The following is a 19,072-nucleotide window of genomic DNA, read 5'->3' as shown; positions in this document are numbered from 1 at the left end:
GCCACTGCCCAATAATATGCCATTTTCTCTTTAGAACGACTTTATAAGGTTGATAAAGCAGAGTTGATTCTGGCACAGAGAAAGGAAGTCATTTGTCCAAAGTATTTCAAGATTCCTCACTCCGGGCTTTTACCTGTAATACATACCATATGGCCCAACCAGTAAAAATCACACATCATCTTCTAAGACTGCCTGAGAATTTACATGTTGTGTCCTAAAATGGACAAAGTTTTCAGGTAAGAATAGATTTTAAGAGACCAACTGGCCCACACTTTGGGTATCAGGCAAGTCAACTGTCTAGAAGTTGAGTGTGTATTGAGAAAATACTTGAATCTGAAGTCAAAAGACCTAGGACATTCGTCCCGGGTCTGCCATTAACTAAGTGGACAATCTTGGGCAAGTCATCTAAGCCTCTGGGACTTAGCCTTCTGTAAAATAGCAACAATAATATTTTCATTTTCTACCTATTGTATATATAATAGTCTACCTATTACACACTTGTGAAAATTAAATGAGATGGTGCATGTGAAAGCTATGAAGTACGAGACAAGTGTTAATTTTAACATCTCAGCCAAACTGTGTCTTTGGAGACTCTTTATGTAAAATGTAAATAGTAATCCTTCTTTGTTTATAAGAAAGTTTTATAATGACAGAGACTAGGAGTTCATCTCTGGAGGCAGGCTGCCTGCATAACCTTGGGCAGTAAGCAATCTTGCTTCTTTCTGAAGCCTCCATGAAGAGGAGATAATACCCATCTCATAGGTATGCTCATGAGAATTAAATGAGGCAATGTATGCATGGTGCTTAAGATATGCCTGTCATGGAGAAACAAACTCAGTGAATGTTAGCTGCTACTATTACTGATTTTATTAATGAAGTGTGCCACAATGAGGCAGTGTGGTCCATTAAGATCTGATAGAGATCTGAGTCAAGAATCAAAAAGATGCACCTTTTTGGACCTGTTTCTCTACCTGCACCATAATAAAAATCCATGCTTTCCTTTTTCCAGATTTTCATGGGGATTAAAAAAAAATATCAAGACTTTGAACTAACTGGAATGTTATAAATTGTAAGGTTTTTTTTTAAATTGAGTTATTTATTAAGACTAAATTTTTATCAGGTCATCAATTTTTGTTCATTCCTATCTGCCTTTGGTAAAGTTGTCCACTTCATAGAAAAGGAGTACAACATCTCCCTGTCAGTAAAAAAGATTTCAAATATCATCTTAAAGTACATTTTACAAATCTGCAAGAATATACTCTTTGCAAAGAAAAATTTTCTTTAGGGTGTTCCATATCCTCAATTTGTTTTCTGTACATATGCTGATTTTAATATTCATCCAACTCTTGAATTTCCACTTTGGGTATTATCTGCTTTCAATATTTAATCCCCAAAATGACATCTCATTGCCTTGCAGCATGCTTCCAGATTACCTCCTTTTTTCTGATTATTAATAGTTAGTATTGCTTCAGGGAATACTTTCATTTTAACATTAAACTGGGAAAAAACAGAAATAGAAAGATAAATCTGTAGCAAGATCAAAATTAGATATCATGGCTAAATATAAATCTGGAGGGAATTATCTAATTATTTTTAGGATGGTCCCTTATCACAGACAATCTAGGATTGATTGCCTTTCACTTTTTCCACATAAGAGAACAAAATGGTTAATGAATACCAAGAGTAATAATTTTTTCTTTTGAAGAGAATAATTTTAACCAGTAACTTAAATGCTTTTTCCCTCAAACGTCTCATGTATATATTATAGCATGTGATTTTCACAACAGCATGCATTCTCTTTGTGGCCCATTCAGGTTCATTTTGACTTGTAGGTCAGAGAGCATTAAGCTGGGAAGACCAGGATTTGGTTATGGAGTCACTGTGTAGATTTGCTCAACTTTCTCAGTTACTTTGTTCCTTCCACTCTGCTGAACAGACTTGGAATGGACAACTCTGCTCCTTTTCAGTCTCGGTTTAATTTACAAGCTAGCAGCTGCGTTTTTAGGTTGGACCAACACCAAGTAAGGACTTAGATATGTGAAGAAAGACAAATGCGCTGCCACATGAGGCACAATAGCTATTAAGTTCACGGATATAATGCAAATCGCATGCAAATATTATGCAAACTTTTCATTAATTTGTAGAAACTTAACTTTGGAGCTTGTAAGCAACATTGAGATCCTATGAGGATTTAAAACTAATGCTTTTAGGTTAAACCAAAAGTAATGCTTTTTGGAAGTTATTGCTTTCTTCATACTTACCGGGACTCAAAATTGCTGAAAGTTTGACACTCCTCCCAGCTACCCATAATGATTTCACTACTGCTTTATTCCATCTTACACCCGGCCTCGGCCCCCGCCCCGCCCCCACTTTGCCTGACGTCACGTGACATCGTATTTGCATACTACCTGGGACTGGGTGTGACGCTCCCCTTTTCTGCATCTTGTCATTGGCGGTACCGGAGAACCAGCCCCCTTCCGGGCGGGCCAATCAGCGAACTCTCGGACGTGGGGCAGCAGGCGGTGGTGGGATGAAGGTGGGGTCTTGGGGTTGGATCGCTAGGCATATTAACCAATCATCCTCTGGTACGGAAAGATCAAGCCACGGATTGGTTGGGAGGAGGAGTCTGGGGATCCGTAGGCCAATGAGGACTCTGGGCTGAAGGGCCGGTCTCCGCCCCGTAGGGCAGATAAGCAGCTGCAGCGGGGGTTGGGGGGCTGTGTGGGCTCGCTGTGGGTCCGAGGCAGGCAGGCAGTCCGGCGGGCGGGCGATGGCGGGGGCCGCAGCGGGCGGCAGAGGCGGAGGTGCCTGGGGGCCGGGTCGCGGAGGGGCCGGGGGGCTTCGGCGGGGCTGCTCTCCTCCAGTCCCTGCCGGCTCCCCCCGGGCTGGTCTGCAGCCGCTCAGGGCCACCGTCCCCTTCCAGCTGCAGCAGCCGCACCAGCGCCGGGACGGGGGTGGCCGCGCAGGTGAGCCGGGCCTGGAGTGCGTGCCGCTGAAGGAGCCGTTGAGGGGGAGGGCTCGCGTGACGGGGGGAGGGGTAGGGAGAAAAGTGTAAGGGGGAAGTGGAATAGGGGCGAAGGAAGAGAAAAGGGGTCGCGCAGAGTCTGCGAGGACGGAAGGAGCGAGAGCGAGGAGCGGTGAACGCGGAGTGCACCGCCGGGGCATAGTGCAGGGGAGTCAGGCCGAGAGGTGAGGGGAAGGTCCTGGCAGATGGAGGCTGGCTTTGGGGGCGTAACCGAAATGTGGGCAGAGATGTGGTGTGGGGGTGAATGGAAGATGCACGGGTGGCAGCGAGGTGTGAGGCGCGTGATGGGGGCGCCCTATGCAGGGATTGCACTGGAGCGGGGAGCCGGTGGGCGTTGGATGTCTACACGCTGAGGGGGAGGGGCATGGAGGAGAGCCCCGTGGAGCCATGTGTTAGTTCTCCAACTTGAGTTTGGCCCCAGCATCCCGTTCTGCAGCTCTGGAGTTCCTTTTCCCACCACTTCTTGTGCGCTTCGCTTTATGGCACCTCCTGGAGCTAGTTTCTTCTAAGTCGTTGGAATAAGTTTAACGGCTTCTACCACCATACAAACGCTCCGCTCCTACTCCCCACATTCCTGTTGGTATAGCCCAAAAGTTGTATGTTTCCAGATCACAGACCTGCTTAATATGGTTGTCTCATTTCAACCATCGCGCGCGCGCGCGCGCGCGTGTGTGTGTGTAGGTGTAGGATCTGGGTAGTTCGCCCCCTGCCTTTCCGTTCTCCCCCAACCAGTGCTGTTTTGTCCTGAGCTTGTCGGTCAACGTGGCAGTGGGGTGAGGGCTACAGTCAAGTACAGTGTAGCAAATACTCCCACTTTCTCAACAGCACCAAAAAGGTGTCTCAAGAGCAGCTAACGTGGTGGATGTGGTTGGCAAAGAGCAAGCTTAACCTTGCTTTCACACTCAAAGTTGTAATGGATCCCTTGCAAATGCTGGCAGTTAGGAATGGGAGAAGGAACCTACTTTGTATGAGGAGGTTGGCAATAAGTTGAAAGTGAGGCTTACATTTGATTCACAGCAGATGTGAAAAGATCACTGCACACTTCCAAAGCCTCAGGGTCTACCAAATGTACAAGTCATAGTCCCTGCCATCTGATGGTTAATGGCATTCTCTTAACCAGAGTTTCTCAGGCTTTTTGTGATTACTAAGCTTAGTTCCAGCCCTTCCTGAAAGTGTAGTTGCTACGGTGCCTTCCTAGGTAGGAATGGGATTAAGAGGATCTCTGAAGTAGAAAGTCTTCGTCCGTCTGGACTTCATTGTAAATGTTAGCATTGTGTCTTGGAACACAGAAACTTGGTCAAATCTGGTAGCAAGATGGTAACCAACTAGTAAAAGTATGCCTAGAATCTGACGATGTAGAGCAAGGCAATGGCCAGACAAACTCAGGCCTATCGTGAACGGCTCTAAAGCAAACCACAAGAGTACAAACCTGTTGGTTTTGTTTGTGCCTCCTTAGAGTCAGGGAAGTTAGTAGAACAGCAAGCACCAGAACCTAGTCATTTTTAGTGGACATCAGCAGAAAGCCTGCCTGTGTACTAGTTGGAAATCTATTAGCAGTCATATTTTAAGAGCAGTTAAGTTGTATAGAATTAATATTAAAAGGACAAACACAGGTGGATACTGTGGAAAGAAGAGTGTAGCTTTGGATGACAGTTCTTTACGTGGCCAATTCCTTTTTTAGGGCCAGGTACCCTAAGATACTGGTAAAAAACATAGGAGGCTAGAGCTCTGCATGATTTGTTGGATGATTTAAGACAGATTGAGTGATTTCTTGCTTATAGATTGGGCTGAAGGATTGTTTCTTCTCCATCTATTAGTATCCCAGAGGCACTAATAACACACTTACCTGGTCTGTAGTGGGATTATTTGTAGGTTTGCAGTGAAGCAGGAGAGAAGCAAGACAGGAGGAAAGAGCAGCCTGAGCCTGTGGACTTATTTGTGACCAAACATTAAAGGAATGTCCCTGGCCTTTGGTTTGGGAGTGCATCAGGTCTTCTGCATGTTAACTTTTACCTTTATGTGTGTTCAGATTTTTTCCATTCCTCGGCCTTGAGAAGTAGCAGAAGTGGTTTCCTCTGGGCCCGAAGGGTGTATGTGATAAAAGGAAATGCTTTGTGGTCATAAACCCTTAAGAGAATGGCTTTGGGTGCCAGAGTTACCTGGGTATCCAGGTTCTATTTTTTACTAGCTGTGTGGCCTAGAAGAAGTTAAGTAACTTCGGTGCCTTAATCTCCTCATCTGTAGAGTATGAATAATAATATCTACATCATAAGAATCAAATGAGTCAATAGCTGTAAAGTGCTTAGAACAGTGCCTGGCAAGTAGAAGGTACTCTGCAGTGTTTGCTGCTGCTTATATTGTTGTTATTTTCTCCACCCAGCCAAGGTGAGAGCCTGTTGGCCAGCACACATTGCCTTTTCAGGCTTCAAAGAGCAAACTCATATTGGTCTGAAACCAGTACTGCAGCTTTCAGAATTTCAGGGCCTCCCCTTGCATTTTTATTCACTCATCTTTTAAAATGGGGTTTCTAAACAGGGCTCTGAAACCCAACTGTTTAAAAAAAACGTGAGCTGGAACTGAGTCTCAGAAACAATTGTGTCGTCACTGTTTCTGTTTCCCATCTCAAAGTGATGTAGTGCTCAGGGCTGTGCGGTTATCTCTCCACCACACACCCTGTTGTGTTCTTGACAAGATATATTAGATGTTGTTGTTTATTTTATTTATTTATTTTTGGCTGTGCTGGATCTTCAGTCCTGTGTGTGCTTTTCTGTAGTTGCAGCAAATGGCTCTTCTCTAGTTGTAGTATTACTTCTCTTGTTGCAGGAGTATGGGCTCTAGGGTGTGCAGGCTTCAGTGGTCTCGGGTCGTGGCCTCAGAGGTTGCAGCTCCCGGGCTCTAGAGCACAGGCTCAGTAGTTGCAATGCACCGGTTTAGTTGCTCCGATGGCATATGGGATCTTCCCAGATCAGGGATCCAACCCTGATAGGAGGATCTCCTGATAAGAGGATTCTTTACCACTGAGCCACTGGGGCAGTCCTAGATGTTATTTTTTAAAAAGGAGGGGTTAAAGATTTACCTTCTGTGGCCATTCTTCCTTAAGGGATAGATCTTCATAAAGTGAGGAAGCCTGGGCTTTTATGAGCCTGGGCGAGGGGTGTGGAAGGCAGAAGAGTGGAGAGAAAAATGAAGATCAACTCTTAAGAAGCTAAGAGTTCCTAGTAGGTAACAGAAACCCAGGAGAAATTTCTTACTGCAGTTTCTTCTTTGTAGGTAACAGGAACCCAGGAGAAATTTCTTACTGCAGTTTCTCCTTTAATTAAATTCTTGTTTGTGTCTTATGTCAGTTGGAGTCTGCTGACTTTTAAGTTCTTCTTGGACAGACTGATGTTGAACAAAATAGGGCTAGGAGGTGAACTGTTCTGGGCTCCAGTCTTACCTATTCTGTTTAGTGTCTCTGTCTCCATGTCCTGAAAATGAAACTAATATTCAATCGAGGTTTGCAAATTCTTCCCTAGATGACCAGCCCCACTGGCCAGCTGGGTGCTGGGGAAGCCAAATGCTGCCTCTGAATCTCCTCTGCCCACTAGATTCTTCTTAAACCAAGGCTTGGCATTATGGCCTGCAGACCAAATCCAGGCTTCTGCCTGTTTTTGTAGATAAAGGTTTATTGGAATATGGCCATGCTCCTTCATTTATGTGTTGTCTGTGGCTGTTTTTGCACATTGGCAAAGTTTGAGAAGTTTTGCACAGTGATAGAGTTGAGTAGTTTTGATAGAGACCAAATAGCCACAAAACCTGAAGTATTTACTATGTGAACTTTTCAGGAAACAAACAAAAAAATGGCCTACCCGTTGTCTTCCACAATGTTCCTGACCAATATTCCTGTATAAAGACAAGTTTCAAATGTATGTAGTATATACCTCTGCAGAAAATCCTAAGGGAGCAAAGAAAACTCAAGCCTGTATCCCCACTCATATTTTAAGGAAAAAGAAAGAGACATCATCAACTTCTAGTCAGTTCTCAATCTTTACAGAAGATCAGCACATGTAAACCCAGGCTACTCACCCCCACCCTTGTCAGGTGACGTGTTTAGTAGATATAAACTAGTTTGGATTTACATAAAAGCTTAACTGTTAGGCAAATTTGCATCTCTTCCCTTCTTACCCTCCTTCCAAAGCTAACAACCCATAGTTGCAGTGAACACATTTCAGAATCAGATGGAAATTACTTTCGGCTTATCTCCTGTTTTGGATTCTTCTCCTTACCTTTCATTTTTCTGAACAGATCATTGAGAGGTGGCACAGTCATGGTTGCCCTCAAATACTGACTTCCCCACAGGGACATTGAAGCAAGTGTCCACGATCAGGTTTTCCAGGGTGGCTGTCTCAGTGAATGTAAAGCGGCATTGTTATTAGCAGTGCTATTGGTAATTATTAAACTCTCTCCCTGCCATGCTTTTGTAAACTTCGTCCTTAGGGATGGGTGTTTGGAGACGTATGGAACAATAAAAGAGGTTGCTTATTAGCGACCCTCATCAGACCATGGTCCTTCTGGACCTTGGTGTTAGAAACAGCCTGGAGATTAGAATAGAGTGTAACTTTTCTATGCCACAGAGCCATCTGCCTGTAAAGAAGCTTGGGGCTGCAGTTAAAATCCTTTAAGAGCTACAATTGTCCTTTAAAAACCTGTGATTGAAGCAGCTTCTGTTTGGGAGGCATTAAACATGAAGCACTTCCCAGCCTGACACTGCTAGCTTGCTTTTGACAGCTTTGCTAGCACCAGGCACATGGTCAGCAAAATGCACTGTTGAAGTATCTGACTCTTAAATGTTAACACCAATGATGGCATCCTTGAAATTGGGGGCCACAATTCCTAACTACTTATCCTTTTGGTACCCAGAGAAGCATGGGTCCATGTGTTATTCAGTATTTTGTACAGCAAAGGATTATCCATATGGGAAGCTCTCCACTTAGGTAACATAGAGTGAGGATTTTTCAAACTATTTGAGGTCAGTGGAGAAAGGCTGAGAACAATGGTGGGGTGTGGTGGTAAGAGGACATTGTTCTCTCTGGTTCCAGATATAGACTATCCTCTAGAAAATTTGAGGCAGGATTGGAAATTTTTCATAGTTGTGTTGGCAATATGAGTGTTGCCAAAGTGGTTGGTAGGCTTTAGTAGTCCGAGAACACTTCACCTGCATTTTCTGCCAGTTTATAATGAATGATGTGATAGGCACCAAGGCCACACTATCCCTTGGATCTTAATGGAGCATCCTACTCCAGATTCTTGTAATTCTCGTGTAGAGCCTTGATGCCAAAGGATTCAGATTTTATTTTAGGGTGTGACATATTCTGGGGCAGGTCTGGTTTTGAGTTCTTTTTGACACCATCATATATATCAAATGCTATATGACACTAGCACAAATGCTTTACTAGACTTAACCTGGGCTTACTTTTATTCCACAGGCAGCTTGGAGCCCTTTGAAAGGGCTGGAAGGGAAAACCTTGTGTTTCTTCCCATTTCAGAGTGAAGGTGGGTCGCTACCAGCAAGTTAGTTTGGTGAGATGGGGCTGTCTCATCTTTTCTCACCCTCTGAGATGGGTAGAAGAGGGATCAGGGAAGAGTGAAAACAGAGAAAAGATGAGTGAGAAATCTGGTGATTTGAGTCTTCACAGAGGGCTCCGTTATTTGGTTTGTCACTTTATGAATTAACCAAACATCAGCCAAACTAGTCACATTGTTGGGTCCAAAACAAATCCTGATCTCAGAGAGAAAAAAGTTTGGGATTATATTTGAAGTTATAAATGATCTATGCTCCAGTTCCTCTCTGGTCGTGTGGAACTGAAGGGGCTCTTGTTCTTGGGAACAGCTGTCTGGAGGGAGGCTCTCCACAGCTGGCTGCTCTCTGCCAGGCCTCCAGCGCATGGTCCCTACTGAACTTCCTGGGTTTGAAAACTCTTCCTGGCACTTTGTTTTCTCCTCCACACTTTTCCTCAGAGTTGCTACAAAACTGAATGCCCAGGTTGGAGTTATTTAAGTGTTTGTCCTCAGGCCCCGAATATACTTCAGTTGACTTTTACTTTGTGGGAGCACCACAGCCAATCAAGGGTGGCTTTAATGAACTTAGAAGAATGCTTTCAAAGTACTTCATAATAGGAAAACTTTTAACTCCAGCGCCTGGGGAACCTAGAACTAAAGTCCGGGCTGTGTGCAGACACTTAACCCAGACAGCTGACACCAGGGGTGGTGAACGCCCTGGGGTCAGCTCTGCTACACATTCTGGAAGGGTGGAGGTTGGCGGGGGATGCTGGGGAGACACCTCCAAGGGCTTTGGATGATCTGAAGTGGCAGGCTTTAGGGATGGGGGAGCTTTCTCTCAGACGCTGCCCGACTGTGACTTCTTAGAGTTGGCAGGATTTCGCAGGCAGAGTGGTAGTTTGGGGTGCCACTTCTCTGACCATGTGTGCCCCATCCTGCAAATGGCGGATGGCTTTCCCAAGAGAAACTTTGTTAACAAGTGTAGGTCTCCTTTACCACCTGCTCTGCTGCTTGCCTCTCTCATCATCTGATCCTAAATAAAAACATGCAGGAGAGCATGGAGGTCTAACCTCCTTTAGAGGCAAAGGTAGGATTAAACATACAGCTCTGAAAGCAAATTACTAACACATGCGCTGGTGAATAAAATGTAAATTCAAGCTAGAGGAGGTACAAAATGAAGGAATATTTAGAGTTAGGTAGGATTAATTAGAGAATTACTGAGATGTCTCTAGTAGGCTTTTTTTTTTTTTTTAAGTTGGCCAGTGTATTATTCTCCCTACGGTTAAATTAAATTTTTACTCTCTCCCTTCCCCTTTGAAAGTGGCATTAGTGTGTCCTTGTTTGGTCAGCTGTGCTCTTTAACTTTCTCAAATCTCTTCAGGCCCTTCTGCCCCATGTTGGAAATTGTGTGCCTGCCTTTTTAAAAGATAGGCACCTCATGTTTCAAGTTCAAGTGCAGTGGAACTCACCCTGCAGCTTGAACAGATTTGAGTGTTTTTGCAGAGGGAGGGCCAGGGCAGATGGGGAGTGTCATGCTCAATAAATACTTGTTGGATGGAGTTGCTGGAAAGGCAGCAGCGGAGGGGGGAGTGAGCCACACTTCCCCAGGCTCATTTGAAATGGTTTTTCCCACTTCTGGTCCCCACACTCTCTCTTTAGCTACTTACAAGGCACCCCCTCCCCTCCTGAAGTGTTAGTGTTCTCTCTCTTCCAATCACTGGTCTCCCATTCATCCTGGTTATTGGGCTCAAAGCCCAGCTGGTGGCAGAGACGTGGCATTTCCATGGATGTCTTTGCTAGGCCTGTAGATTCTCTTCCCCCACACACTTAAAGCCAGAGGGTCAGCTTGGGTGGTTAGTTACCAGGTTGATCCATGGAAACAGCCAATGTTTAGGATTTTGTTGTGATTTTGTAATAGAGCCAGATGACCTGGCTTTAGGCTTAGACGTGTATATGGGTGAGAAGCCAAGGATGAAGGCTGGATGTCCTTTCATTCCAGGTGGATTTACACCAAATTCCTAGGAGTGCTATAATGTATAAGGAAAGCAGAATCTGAATTAGCAGCTTTCCTGGGCTAGAGAACTGAATTGTCTAGCTTGTTGGCTAGACAAAATTGTTGGCTTTAGGGTGACCAGAGGTGTGATCAGGCTAGAAGCTCCCATCCCAACCCAGGCACCATCCTTTATATTAATACAAAGCACTGCTGTTTCTTCTTCTCTTTTCCCCACCAAATGGGGGAATACTGGAAAGAGATGCTCACTGTCATTCTCCAAGCCCTGATACCTACACTGTCATGTGTAGAGCCTGTGTTCTTCTGCCAAACTGCAGGCCTGGTGGCTTACTCAGAATGGTTTCATAAACCTGCCCAGCTGGGGGTAACTTTGAACAGAGTAAAAATGTGATTGTAAGGGAAAAAAAGCAACTTCTCCCCTCCTCCCCTCTTCTCCACCCCCCAACCCTACTGCCACATACTGCTTCCCTTTAAGGGTTTTTTGTGCTCTGCGTGTGTTTGATCGCCCACACAGCTTTGAGAGAACCGCAGCTGATAACACGTGCGCCTCCTGCCCCACACCTGCAAGCTGGCTGAGAACCTGATGCCTGGCCCCTATTTGGCGATTGTCTTGTAACTCATGCCCATCAGATATGACACACAAATTGGAGTTGAGGGTGGAGTGGATAGCATTTGGCATGACAGAGGATGCAACCAGAGAGCTTTCACAATATTGTGTCGTCTGGATTTCGAGGTTGGGGAGGGGAGGCCCATGCAAGGCCATCCGTGTGGTGTGTGCACATTTTAATGCCGGAGGCAGCACCTGGACTCTTTCTCATTGGAACCTCTTTCCTGGGGAGTTCTCTTTTCATGGAAGGCTAAAGCAGCTGCTTCTGTGGAAAGAAAGTTTGGATCCCAACCCCAGAAAGCCCCAAAATCCATGTGCATTTTTCAGGGAAGCTGAGAATGTGGGTAGCATTAGTTGTGACAGTGCTTTCTGCATATTTAGCTCTTTGTTGCTTGTGGTCGGTACCCTTGAACGTTTTTTCCTTCATTCTCATCAAAGACCTGCAGGTGCAGGTGGCATTTGCTTGTTTTTGCAGATAGGAAAACTGAGGCCCCTAGAGGAAGTGACTTGCCCAAGACTGTGTGACTAGTAAAGCTCTTTTGCTCCTGATCCAGGGCTCTTCACTTACGTGTGGAGAGTCTGTGAGGAATTTCCCTCCAGGCTGGCATCCTGTGCTGCCTGCCTGCACACATCCAGCCTATTTCCCTTCTGCTCACATACCTGTATACCAGGAGCAAAAGTTCATATGTTCAACTGACCAGAAGAGAATTCGAAAAATGGGCTGCAGAGAAGTCTGTTTGTTCCTTTAGCACTCCATAAGTAACTGTCCACTTGATGTGGCTGACTGGAAGTTGATGGTAACAACATTATATGTGTGATATAGTGGCAGCTTTTGAGTGTTCCCAACTGGTTTGAAATATGCAATTTCTATGCGGAATGAGAAGCTAACCAAGAGGCAGGGTTTTCCTACCTCTGTGGAGTCATGGTTATGGTTACTGAGCTTTGACCCATGTCAGGGAGATATTCTTAAGGTGGAGCTTATGGGAAAGGGTGTCTTTCTTATGTGTAAGTGTGGAATCCCCCAGAAGCACCCATAAATGTGGGTGGTGCATTCCTATGGTGGGGAGGTATGTACAGATGGAATTGTGGCTTAGATGACAATTTAGTCCTCCATATAGGGGATCACTGGTGCAGACCTCCACCACCCTAACCATGTCCTGCCTGAATGTGCCTCTATTCTAGCTTTAGATTAATTGGGAGTGGAGTCATTGTGATACCTAGAGCCTATATGAGACAAGTGTGTATCCAATAAGGGGACCAGCAGGGACTTGAACTCAGGAGAAAGCTCCATCTGGGGATGTGATATCATGGAGAACTGCCTGGGCTGCTTCCTAGGGAGGGTTATGGGCAGCTCTGACTTCCTTATTTCTCTTACAAAACCTTTCTTTCCCAGTTATTTCCCAACTGCATAGGTAAAGCCCCTTTATAACAAATATAAATATAGTTCTATATAATAAAGTTGTTTCCATGCTTCGTATAAATGCTTTTGTTGTTGTTTTGTGTTTTTTTTTTCTTGTTTAAAGAAAAAGAAAAGAGTAACCAACTATCTTATGTAAAAAGTACTTTTTCTGGTCCCTGTCCATGTAATAGTTCATCTCTAAGCCAGAATACTCGAGTGCTTACTTTTGCTTTGGAGGTGGGGGGTGTGGAGTGGGGAGTGGGGCTGTGGACCCATCACCAAATAGCATGCCCCACTTGGCTTTTTCTTTATCACAAAACTCCCCCACTCCTAGTTGTTTAGACAGACTACCACACAAAACCCAACAAAGGACAGTATGTGTTGTGTAGCTGGATGTGAGTGTGTGTGCGTGCACATGCGCACGTTTGTTTTAAGTGAGAATATGTGGGTGCTGGATGTGACTGTAGGGGAGCATGTATATGAGTGTGTGTGTAAGGAAAAGTGCATGTGAAAGAAAGCAAATGATAAGCAGGACAGATGTTTAACAACAGGCGAATCTGGGGAGAGGGTGTATGAGTAGTCTATGTACTATTCTTGTTCTCACATCTATATGTTTGAAATGCTTTCCAAATAAAAAGTTTTGAAAAATGAATATATGCTAGGCGAATTTGACTATATCGAGTTCTTTAGAATGGAAGTTTTCTTCTGTCATCCTTGTAACATTTCTTATTCTTCCCATTTAACAGAAAGAACAACCGAAGCCCAAAGTTAAGTGACTCGTCTTGAGTTCATGTAGCACATTGAGGCAGGATTTGGGCCCAAGTGTTGACCATTATGGTAGGAGACTGCAGCTTGTCCCTGCTGCTCGAGCTGGACAAGGTTGGCATCTGATTCTGAGAGCCACCGGGTGCCTGCCGCCACGTGTCTGAGCCCCGTCCGTGCCCCACATTGACCCGGCAGAGGGGTCAGCAGTGTGGCAGCAGGCTGCTAATCTGCACTGAGCATGTTCAGGATGTCCAGGTATCTTCTAGGGAAAACTGCTTCCTCATTCTGAGAAACGTTCTCACTCTGTTCTTCATTCCGCTCTCTTCATTTCTTAAAATACATGAAATCAGAGGGCTTTCTTGTGTGCCAGAGCTGCAGAGTAATACCACTCTTCATTTTTATTGTAGAAATCTGAGGGGAAAATAGGTTGAGTTTTGTTTATTAATAGAAAGTGATGCCGGCTTATAGGCTGGGCCAGGCAGCTTTCTTGGCTGTGTACCAGTCTGCCTGTCGCGCCCACCACCTTGCGAGTGTACAGGAGCCTACGCTTTAGTGTGGCTCATCTCGCCAAGTAGACAGGAGTTACAGCTTCATACATAAAGGAAAGGCTGCAGTCTTTGTCAGTAAAAATCTTCCACTGACCACAGGGCCCCAAGAGGAGTGGCTCTGGTCATCGCTGCTAAGCAGTGTTAAGGGTCCAGATGTTACAGTTTGTTCCCAGCCCTTGTTTCTCTCACTCCACACTGCGTACTCTGCATCTCTCTCTGCTCCTCCAAGGCACTTGAATTATTCCTGACATTTTTGTTGACGGACATTTCCTGCCAGCTTTCAGAATTGGGGTAAGTGAATGAGTCCAACTCTACTTCTTAACGTAGACAAAATAGTTTTTGGAAAATCTTTAGTTTTAGTATGTGTCCTTTACCTGAATTTCCACACTGCGACCACCCTAAAATGTGAGACTATGATTAAGTTGGCCTCAAAGGACTTTTTTCAGGTACTCCAGCCAGTTATGTGAAATGGACCCATGGGCATTTTACTGTATTGTGCCGTGCTGTGCTTAGCCGCTCAGTCACGTCCGACTCTTTGGGACCCCATGGGCTGTAGCCCACCAGACTCCTCTGTCGATAGGGATTCTCCAGGCAAGAATACTGGAATGGGTTGCCATGCCCTCCTCCAGGGGATCTTCCCAACCCAGGGATTGAACCCAGGTCTCCCACATTGCAGGCAGATTCTTTATAGTCTAAGCCACCAGGGAAGCGTAAGAATACTGGAGTGGGTAGCCTATCCCTTCTCCATGGGAACTTCCTCATGCAGGAATCAAACTGGGGTCTCCTGCATTGCAGGCGGATTCTTTACCAGCTGAGCTATCTGGGAAGCCCCTTTAGTATATTACTATGCCAGTTTTTATGCTTCCATTGTTTGTTCTTAAGCAGTTATCAAGCTATACAGGCTATCTGCAGTGTTCTGTTGGCTCTGTCTCACCCCAAAATCAGCGCCCGATGGATAGCCTCCAGAATCCAGATAAGATGCAAGAGGATGAGAAAAGGCTGTCCCCAAAGTCCTGCTGTGTGCTGTGCAGTGTAGAGGCTTGTATTAGAGCTGCTGTACAGATCGCCAGAGCTGTCTACTTGGGGGACACCGTGACCACTGAGTCGTTTTCTTCCAGCTCTTAGAGGCATGGAGGGGACATCTTGGTAATTAACACCCCAGTCTGTTCCCATGGATCATATTCTCCCTTTGCTTCAGGAGGATAAGCTTGTTTTTTTACCTGACTCATAAAAGGTATCGTTACTCTCAAGCAGCTTTTGGTTTACGGGCAGATACAAAACCCATCATGAATGGGGAAAATGGTATAACCCACCTTCTATGTCCTCCTCAGCCCCTGAAAGCACATGTGGCGAGGTCACTCGACAAGCATCCTTCTGCTGTGAAGTCATCAGTGGTCTCAGGTGTACAGTGAGGGTAGGAAAAGTCTTCCCAAGGTCATACCTTTCCAGGCTCTTTCTAGAGGAGCCATCTAATCTTGTGTTTCAGACCGGGTTTACCCTGGAGGGACTATATGACCTTTGAGCCTCCCTTAGGAGATCTAAGCAACCAGCATGACCAGGGCTTTAGAGCAGGGGCTGCCCTGGAATGTTGCCTAGCACACTTTGGGGTTTTTCCACCAGGCACAGCCTGGGAATTTGCCTGGGATTTGAGGTCAGGCTGGATCAGTTCCAGAATGTCAGAGGCCAGGTAGGGAATCACTCGGTGGGATAGAGTGGTCTCTTGGGTATTTCCGTTTTGAAGCTGGGAACAGAGTAGAACTTGAGTAAAGAGATGGACATAACCAGAGAAGACTTTGCAAGTGGGACAAACTGATCCCTGGAGGTTTTCAAGGCTTTGAGGGTTGACCAGAGTCAACCCTGATAGAATTTTAGACCCTGAAGGCAAAGCATGGCCCTGAGAAACAGAATTGATTAATTGCTCTTTAAACCCTCCTCACCAACCCCCAGCCCAAAGCAAAATGAGCCAGAGAAGAGGTCCTGTCAGACCTACTGAGGTGTAGCAAGTGAGCAGACCTGCCCCCTGAGCTCTGATGACTACTCAGCAGTTACCACGTGACAGCCCTTCTGCCTGTGGCAAGCCACAGGTAAATTGAGTGCTATTTATACTCTCCTGCTTGGGGGAGGAGGTGGGAGAGATGGTCTGGGAGCCCACAATACAACTGTCTGATCAGCCCAGGTAAGACATACCTCACTTTGACTTTCCGCCTGTTTTCTTTGCCCCAGATGACAGCATGGGCTTTGGGGCTTTCAGTTTAGCTGACTCTGTCAGTAGCCATCTCTTATTATTCACTCTTTAACAGTTGGGGAATTCTAGAACTAGCTGGGACTCAAACTCTCCAGGTATAATCTCCTGCCTTCTGGGAGGTGAATATTGAGACCTCTGGGGCCATGTGATGATCTTTCCCTGGAGCTCTTCAAGAGCAGGCACTACCATTTTCCTCATCCATCCCTCCTGTCCTGATGAGCAGGAAGTTCTTCCTTTTATCTGTTGGAATCCCTGCTAATTGAAGTCTTTTTCTGTCCTTTGTTTTTACACTCACACAGTTCACCTTCCTCCTGGGATCTAGCTACCTTCTCTTTAGCTACGTTTACTCATTTTCCTGGATCTCACTGGTTCCTACATTCCTGGTGGAGAGCAGTAATGGCGTATGGATGCCCAGGGCTAACGTGGTGGGGCTTAACTGAGGTGACATCCGATTCCAACTGTGTTCCTGGACCTGTGGGAACCCCTTAAGTCTGCCCAGTCTAGATCTTGCTCCTGGGATGACATGCCACTTCTTAATTTAGTTTTTTGTTTGTTTTAAAATTTTTGGTCATGCTGGGTAGCATGCAGAATCTTAGTTTCCCAGCCAGGGATTGAAACTGCCTTCATCCCCTGTATTTCCTGCAGGTGGGAAGTTAGGTCTGGGGCCTGATTTGATTCAAGTAAAACATTTTGGGCACGAACGTTTCACGGGTGAAGTTGTGTGCCCATAATGTATCACTTCAGAAGGCACACGGTGTCAGGTCTTCCATTACTAGTAATGCTGAGTTTCTCCAATGTAGTTTTGCATTACTAGTAAAACTGAGGTGGTGACCACCAGTTTTCCCGTTGCAGAAGTACATTATTCTCTTATAAGTGGTTTATGGGGAGATACTTCAGGGTTAAATATTCTGTTCCCCACAATGTTTTTCCCAGTAGTTTTGGCATCCACTGATGACTCTTCCTGACTTTGGGAGTTGCATAAAGCCGGTTCTAAACCAACACAGAAGGGCATGAGTATTAATGGGAGCTGTTCTAAAGAGGAATGAGAAATTTTGGAGTTTTGGAATCCACTGGGGGAGAAGGCAACAAATTGAGGCCATCAAATTTGGTCAAAGTCTAGGTTATTTTGTGTGACTTGGACTGATAGTAAATTGAGTATCAGCTGCTCACACATATGTTGCTGTCTGGCAGTTCATGAGGTTAGGGAGAAGGCAGGCTAGATGAAGCTAAAAATAAGTCATGATTTGTTTACAAAGCAGAAATTATTTTGACTATTTGAACATTATCTGTAATGTTTTTCCTTTTCTTTCTTTCACTCACTTTCTACTGTCCTCACTAGAAAAGGGATCCCTCCTTTTTATTTATTTATTTATTTTTGGGATCCCTCCTTTTTAAATTGTCTTCTTTGTCGTTTTGTCTCACATGCCCAGTGAGTAGAACTCTCCCCTAGACGCAGGTTTGATTGTGCTGGTTCCTAATAGGGGAAAGGAATAGAACCCTTCCAGACTGAACCAAGGCATCCAGCCAGTCATGACAATTGAGTCTGACAATGAAACACAAGAGGGGAAATGAACTTTGAAAAGTCTTCTGTGGGGAAAAAAGACCTGTGTCTCAAGTTGCTCTGTGGCATTGGAGAAATGTGTGCATGAGGGTGTTCCCAGGCCCTCACCTGGAGAATTCCTGACAGTATGTGGGGCATACACATTCAGAACAGAAAGCAGGGTAGGGTTCCCATCACGGTCGTCCTCTCACAGGATTTACCGTAGATGAACCTCCCCAACGTCTGGTTCTTCCTTCGCCTCTTTCATCTTTAAAGAACTGACTAGACATCATGATTTCTTCTCTGCTTGATAGGAATCAGATTGTCATCTGGAGTGAAGATACTGAAGGTTTATGCATGTGCTCTTGAGTTTCTAGCACTCCAGAAATTCATCATTCCCAAATAAGCAAGGTGTGAGAATTGTTTTTAGGGGGAGAAGGCTAGGCCATGGCTATTTATGCTCTTCTTACAAAGGCCAACTAAATCCCAAAAGAAAGCATGCTCCAATCAGTAACTGCTAGTATTTTGTCCTGTTTTAAGAATGTTGAAAATCCTACAGAACTCCTTTTCAGAGACTTCAGATAAAAGGTGAAAAGTCCACACCACTTCCTTTTCTTCTAACTACAGCCTCTTGAGAATTGAATAAATATCTAAGTAACTGCTGTCTTCCTTTTGTGAGCGCACACACACACATACACACATACCCTATGGACTCACCCTTTCCCTCCTTGCTAAGAAGAGTCTGGGACTTCCTTATTTTTTCCCCACAGTGACACCTCCAAAGAGTTTCTCCTGATCCTTCTCTCCAGCCACCTGTAGGTGTGGTCTGCATCCTGGGGAGTCAGACACAGCAAGAAATGCTTTCACCTGAGCTACACACTTAGATATGGAGAGAGTATTAAGTACAGAGTCAGTATTGAGGTCTTGGCTAAAGTTTTTCATTTTTTTTCTCTTTGGTTAAGCCTTCTTGGTAAGGGAAATGTGCTGTTACTCTTTTTTTTCTTCTTTCTATTTAATCTCGTTTCTTTAGTTTCTTCTCCCTGTTATGGTTGAAATGAGCTATTACTTGGTGTTGAAAGAAGTGTTTAAAGCTCCGGGTTTAATTTTCCCAGCTGGGGTGGATGGGGTCTCCTTGGGCTTTCCAAGGAGGGCCTCTAACTCCTGTACAGTCATATTGGGGATTTCGGTTTGACCACAACTTCCCTCCAAAACCCACATGTCCCTGAGTTAAGCAGTTAAGCGGCGCGGGACCACAAGCAGCTCAGAAGACTGCCTGCACTGCTTAATCCCAACACACATACTAAAATGGAAAAGTAATCCCTATGAAGCTGCGAGAAGGAACTTCCCCTAATTACTGCAAATCTGGTATTGGGGAAATGTTTAGAAACTCTGAA

General features: G+C 45.0%; 1 protein-coding gene across 1 annotated transcript in view; it reads left to right on the top strand.

Moving 5' to 3' along the window:
- Positions 1-2,732: 2,732 nt before the first annotated feature.
- Positions 2,733-19,072, top strand: part of FAM117A (family with sequence similarity 117 member A) — a 42,628-nt gene continuing 26,288 nt past the window's right edge. The window contains exon 1 of the mRNA XM_065910119.1: positions 2,733-2,966. Within this exon, the coding sequence (XP_065766191.1) occupies positions 2,771-2,966 (196 nt within the window). The 5' untranslated portion in view covers positions 2,733-2,770. The remainder of the gene's footprint in view (positions 2,967-19,072) is intronic.

The sequence above is a fragment of the Muntiacus reevesi genome, chromosome 18 (assembly GCF_963930625.1).
Source record: "Muntiacus reevesi chromosome 18, mMunRee1.1, whole genome shotgun sequence".
Taxonomy (NCBI): domain Eukaryota; kingdom Metazoa; phylum Chordata; class Mammalia; order Artiodactyla; family Cervidae; genus Muntiacus; species Muntiacus reevesi.
This window is presented reverse-complemented; position numbering and strand designations above follow the sequence as displayed.